Source organism: Oncorhynchus nerka, linkage group LG20, assembly GCF_034236695.1.
Source record: "Oncorhynchus nerka isolate Pitt River linkage group LG20, Oner_Uvic_2.0, whole genome shotgun sequence".
NCBI classification, from domain to species: Eukaryota; Metazoa; Chordata; class Actinopteri; order Salmoniformes; family Salmonidae; genus Oncorhynchus; species Oncorhynchus nerka.
In genome coordinates, this window is record NC_088415.1 from 47,012,805 (window position 1) to 47,019,174 (window position 6,370).

Consider the following 6,370-nt stretch of genomic DNA (forward strand, 5'->3'; position numbering starts at 1 on the left):
AAATCAAGAGTCCATGGGCCCCTTCAATTGTAAGGAACTCATGTAGAGTAAGCTTGAGTACAGTACAGTAGAGCACATTGTCAATGTTTGTGCTCTTGGAGGGTGGGAGCCCCGCTGCTAGCGATGCATCTCAATACTCTACACTTTGTCCTGAAGTGTGCACGTATCTACTGCTCACATGGTGGTGGGCTGTAACTCAGTTGATAGAGCATGGCGCATGCAACGTTAAAATGGAGATAGCCTCAATGGCACTGCATGTGCTTTCACAGATGCCATAATGGCACGGATACAACTATGAGACCTCTATATATCTCTATTGTGTCAATTGTTTCGGTTTGGACAATTTTAACTTATTTGTGAATCCCCATAGCTAACATGTGGCTGGATAGCTTTCATTTTGACAGATGTACATCCCAGCAAATATAAATGTCAGCCATTAAACTGTACTTTACATCAAAAGGTGGGAGAGTGAAAACATTTTTGGTCGGGGTGTTTAAAAATAAACTGCTAATTAGATCAATGTCTTTCAATGTAATAATATAACTCAAGATGTTGTATAAAAATAATAGTGTTTAAAAATATTACAATCATTCATTGCTTTATTTTCAAACATGACGTTTAGGAGTCAGGGTTTGGGACAGCCACCTCTTAATATAAATGTGTATAAACAATTACTTTATATTATATACATTTGACAATGTTTGCTATTGCCTTGGATTGAATTCTCATATCATGATGTATATACAGTACCAGTCAAAAGTTTGTACACACCTACTTATTCAAGGTCTTTTCTTAATGTTGACTATTTTCGACATTGTAGAATAATAGTGAAGACATCAAAATGATGAAATAACACATATGGAATCATGTAGTAACCACAAAAAGTGTTAAACAAATCCAAATATATTTTAGATTCTTCAAAGTAGCCACCCTTTGCCTTGATGACAGTTTTGCACACTCATGGTATTCTCTCAACCAGCTTCACCTGGAATGCTTTTTCAACAGTCTTGAAGGAGTTCCCACATATGCGGAGCACTTATTGGCTGCTTTTCCTTCACTCTGCGGTCCAACTCATCCCAATCCATCTCAATTGGGTTGAGGTTGGGTGATTGTGGAGGCCAGGTCATCTGATGCAGCACTCCATCACTCCATCACACAGCCTGGAGGTGTGTTGGGTCATTGTCCTGTTGAAAAACAAATGATAGTCCCACTAAGCGCAAACCAGATGAGATGGCGTATCGCCGCAGAATGTTGTGGTATCCATCCTGGTTAAGTATGCCTTGAATTGTAAATAAATCACTGACAGTGTCACCAGCAAAGCACCATCACACCTCCTCCTCCATGCTTCATGGTGGGAACCACACATGTGGAGAGCATCCGTTCACCTATTCTGTGTCTCACAAACACGTGGCGGTTGGAACCAAAAATATCCAATTTGGACTCATCAGACCAAAGGACAGATTTCCACCAGTCTAATGTCCATTTCTTGTGTTTCTTGGCCCAAGAAAGTCTCTTCTTCTTATTGGTGTCCTTTAGTAGTGGTTTCTTTGCAGCAATTCAACCATGAAGGCCTGATTCACACAGTCTCCTCTGAACAGTTGATGTTGAGATGTGTCGGTTACTTGAACTCTGTGAAACATTTATTTGGGCTATAATTTCTGAGCCTGGTAAGTCTAATGAACTTATCCTCTGCAGAAGAGTTAACTCTGGGTCTTCCATTCCTATGCCGTCCTCATGAGAGCCAGTTTCATCATAGCGCTTGATGGTTTTTGCGACTGCACTTGAAGAAACTTTCAAAGTTCTTGACATTTTCCAGATTGACTGATCTTCAAAGCTGTCATCAAGGCAAAGAGTGGCTACTTTGAAGAATCTCATATAAAATATATTTTAATTTGTTTAACACTTGTTTGGTTACCACATGATTCCATATGTGTTATTTCATAGTGTTGATGTCTTAACTATTATTCTAATGGATGAGAAAGGTGTGTCTAAAATTTTGACTGGTACTGTAACTGTCCTAAGTTTGGAGACCTAACTGATTTTTTTCTAAATAGTTTTTTGGGGTGGGACTGCAATTTGCACCACTTCTGTAGAATCACCCATATACTGTATGCATCATACGGCTCACATAACAATACTGTAAGCATGCTACTGGTAGTAACCATTTTGACAAATATCGTCCTGTAGTTACTGATCTGATTCTTCTCTTCTTCCTCTCCAGACCATTCCACAGGGCAGAGACCAGCTCCCGCTCTTTCACTGTTCAGGCCAATCGCTGAAGAACTGGGTGACAGACATCTCACTCGCTCCGCTTCTACTCCAGCAGACCACTCATCAACACGTCACTCGCCCCTCCCTCCAGCCACAGCAATAACCACCACCACTCCATCCCCTGCTTCTAATAGTGAGGCGGACAGTCCCGTCAAGGGAAGGGGGGTCAGCAAAATACCCCCTGTCCTTCACAGGACCACCTCAGCCCCTGTCGTACCGGACCCCAAAGACCTGAACCCCTCACAGTCCTGCAGAGACCCCTGGGTTGACAACGGCACCTCGTCACCCATGGAACACGCTCCAATCCGAACGGAAGCACTGTATACTCCGACAGACCACACAAAGGACGATGCCGAGCGCAAGACTGAGACGAGGGCAGAGTCTCCCGCTCTTCTCGCCGATCACTCTGTCTCCAGCCCTCAGAAAGTCCAGGTCCTGAGAACGATGTTCGGCGGCAACCCGTCACGCACGCCCGTCAGAAGGACCAAAAGCGAGGGCTACGTGCGGTCGGCGGCGGCTGGGGGGCAGCAGCAGGCGTCTGCCGTGCCGGAGGTGTGCACAGACGCCACCCTGAATGACCGGCTGTGGAGCAAGCTGGAGCCCGAGCCGGGCAACCACCGAGACAGCGTGTCCTCGTCCTCCAGTATCTCGTCCAACGACACCGTCATTGATCTGTCCCTGCCCAACCTGGCCAGGAAGAGCCTCACCTGCCTGAACAGCGGGCCCTCCCCATCTGACAACACCTTCCAGGACCCACCCTCCTGGGTCACCAGGCCACGCTCAGCCATCACCTCTTTTGACACGCTGCGGGTCAGCAAGAGCAAGTCCAACCCCAACCTCCGGCAGGGCCACCCGGGGGAGCCAGAGGACGAGCTGCAGCCCAGACCCCTCGGAGCCCCCAGGGAGCCTCCAGTGGACTCACCCAGCAGAATTACCCAGAGGAGGCACACCTGGAGCCGTCTTTATATGGAAGGGCTGAAGCAGTCCTCCTCCCCATCCAAGAAGCCCTCTGCAGCAGCAGTCCTTGCTGCTACAGCTGCCAGCCCCCTGGATACCGGAGCCTCTATGTCCAAGAGTCTGGGGGACTTGACTTCGGACGACATCGCTTGCAACTTTGACAGCAAGTACCGCAGCATCAGCCGCAGCTTCATTGTCAGGCCCTCCAGGAACGATCCTCGACGAGGTCTCCAGAGGCCTCGGCCGCCAAGCGACCTGACAGAGCAGCTGAGGAGGCTGACGGATGTGGAGCCACTGACGGCACGTGACTTCGCCACCCAGGCACAGCAGGAGTCCCCGGAGGAGGCTCAGGAGGAACCCCCACTTCGGAGAATGTCCTCCCGGAGTCAGAGCAGGGTGCGCTACATCGCCAACAGGGCCAAGGAGGCCCAGGAAAGGAAGAGGCTGCAAGGTCTCAACCAGCCCCACCTAGCTGCCGGCGTCGCTAGCATTAGCATTTTCGGAGGCGGTAGCCCTATTGAAGAGCGGGGTAACCCAGAGGGGGCGTGCTGCGTAGCCCAGAGCCCCTGCACTAGTTTGGACCTGTTAAGCCAGCTCAGCCCCCCGGGGCCGCCCCCCAACAGACAGTCCCAGACACAGTCCCAGACCTCCCCAAACTCTGACAACAATGAGGTCTTTTTCATGCTCAAGCTCTGAGAATCAGATTTGTTTTGGACCGGACCGTGAGAGACACTGAAGCAAAACTAATTTAGAATTCCATCCAGCTTTCCAGGAAGGGGAAATTGTCAATTATAAAGAAAGGGAATTCTGTATATCTTGACAGGATGCATTTTTAAATGTGTTTAATCAAGCACTGAATAATGATACTTCTTCCAGAAACTTCCAGATACAGTCACAAGCACAGTTTTACTCTGGTCAATGTTTCATTTTCACTGCTCAGTAAACTCACCTATAAACTTTGAACAACTATACGCCAAGCTGGTCACAAGGATGGGCAAGTAATTTTTCCAACAAATTGACCACACATACACACAAACAATAGAAACAGCGGTGAGCTGTGTTATGAAAGCATCCTTTACCAATACAGTCATTTGTTTGCACCAAATTAGGAATAGTGAAATGTAATTGGAAAAACAAACCTCTACAATAGTTTTTATATGCTTGACTGTTCAGTGACTTCCACGTTTTGAGTATTCATTGTGAGTTGAGCTGATCCCAAAGTAGCAATAGACAACCATTAGTGGAGTTTTTTATTTTTTATTTAAACTTTATTTAACTAGGCATATCAGTTAAGAACAAATTCTTATTTACAATGATGGGCTACAAGAGTCTGATTAGAAAACCTTTTTTTAACTTGAAATTGAATGATATATACTGTACTTTTAAACCTTAAGATTGAATAATAAACTGTTAACTCATATATCACCAGTAGCCCAGCCATGTGCAAGCAATATTTTAAAAACAGCTATTAGTGTATTATATTGCAGATAATGTAGATGAGGGATTTTCTTTGAAGGTTGTTGTTTAGCCAAGGGCCCATGCAGAATCTTTACTAAAAACAACTAAATAAGTCAAATGACAATAACAACACAATCCCAAACATGTCTTTCCAACACATCTTGTTTTATTCTGTGCGTACAGTGAAGTGTGATTTGAGTGAGTATTTTTTTTTACCATGTTACCCATTTTTTTATGTGGCTGCATGTCTTTTAAGCACAGTATCATATGTCTCTTATTTTATTATAAAAAAAAAATGTTAAATGGGACCTGATATTTAGACTTTTCTTTCTGTGTTCAGGCTGTTGAATGATGTGATTGGTCTCATTGTAGATACTGGACCAGATAGGAGGGACCCTGTTTCCACGCACGTTTGTACTGTTCCGTTTGTACTGCCATGCCAGTTCCCTGCAACCTTTTAGGAACCATCATTTTTGAGGTAAAAACCAGATGTTATTATGAACTGAATAAATATCTCTACTGTATATTACACAAGCATATTTCCTTTTTTCTTTATTCAGTCGCATTGGGCTCTTGTTCAGACGTTGGACTCTTGTCTCAATGTTTGGACCAAAGATTTATCTTGGAACAAAATGGGCAGCCAGATGAAATTATCTTTCCAGAAGTTGACGTGTGAAAGCACTCGGTCTTGGCACGGCAGCTCCCCTAGCTGCCCTAATTACGGACTGCCTGGCTGGGCTGTATTGACCAACCATCACCTCTCCCAACCTCATTGGCGTAATTCACAAGACTCCCTGATGGGGAGAAATGTTGCAGAACAATGTCTCTGGCCACAATACATGCCCAGCCAAGAAAAGAAAACAGAAGAACATCCTTTCCATTACATTTGCCACCCAGGATTTTGGAAGATAAAATGTTGTGGTCACACTTTTAGTGAACTACAACTTTTAAGGCTTTAAGCCCTCATAAGGCCTGTATATAGTGGCTTTAAAAGTCTTCCAGGAACTTGCCATGCTTGGCAAAGCACCAGATGTAGGGGTATTTTATATAACCCTTTATGTATGACATTGCTTATAACTAATATTGACAAGCATTTGTGTAGTGCTTATGAACGCTTTATGACTGCTCTATAAAGCCTGCATCATTTTTGGTTCATGTGACAAAATGGGTAATGATGATTAAAACCGGTAAGACCGTTATAAAGCCTTGTTTATATTTTCACTGTACTGACCTATCAATCAACGGACAATGGTCTGCCAACAGTGTTTTTGAGTCTGGGGTTGCCAAGATGACGGCCACCTCTGGTGAAGCTGTTGGCTATAGCCAGGCCTCTTATTCTGTACTGGGAGAGGGTTCTGAAGCGCGACATGCTCCTTTTAGCACCACAGACTATGCCCTGCTGTCACACAATACAAAAGACAGCTTCATTAGGATTCCAAGAGCATTTCGACTCCCCCTCTTCGAACCCTATTTATCCAGTCGATTGGCCATGGCTCAGCCTTCCAACCAAAATCTGGAGCTCTATTGAGTCACTACTGAACTGAGGGAATGATGTTGTCACAGGAGCTTGAATGCTTTCTTACCCCGTCAAACTCCAGCCCCGCATGACTCCAAGCTCACAACTTCTCTGGAAGAAATTGAGATTTATGGAATTAAGTAAATAACGTTTTTAAGGCTGAACTCC

At 45.0% G+C, this 6,370-nt stretch overlaps 1 protein-coding gene across 1 annotated transcript in view; it reads left to right on the top strand.

Moving 5' to 3' along the window:
• plch2a (phospholipase C, eta 2a) overlaps positions 1 to 5,210 on the top strand; it is an 83,516-nt gene extending 78,306 nt beyond the window's left edge. Inside the window, exon 22 of the mRNA XM_029622714.2 lies at positions 2,222 to 5,210. Within this exon, the coding sequence (XP_029478574.2) occupies positions 2,222 to 3,924 (1,703 nt within the window). The 3' untranslated portion in view covers positions 3,925 to 5,210. The remainder of the gene's footprint in view (positions 1 to 2,221) is intronic.
• Positions 5,211 to 6,370: the final 1,160 nt, after the last annotated feature.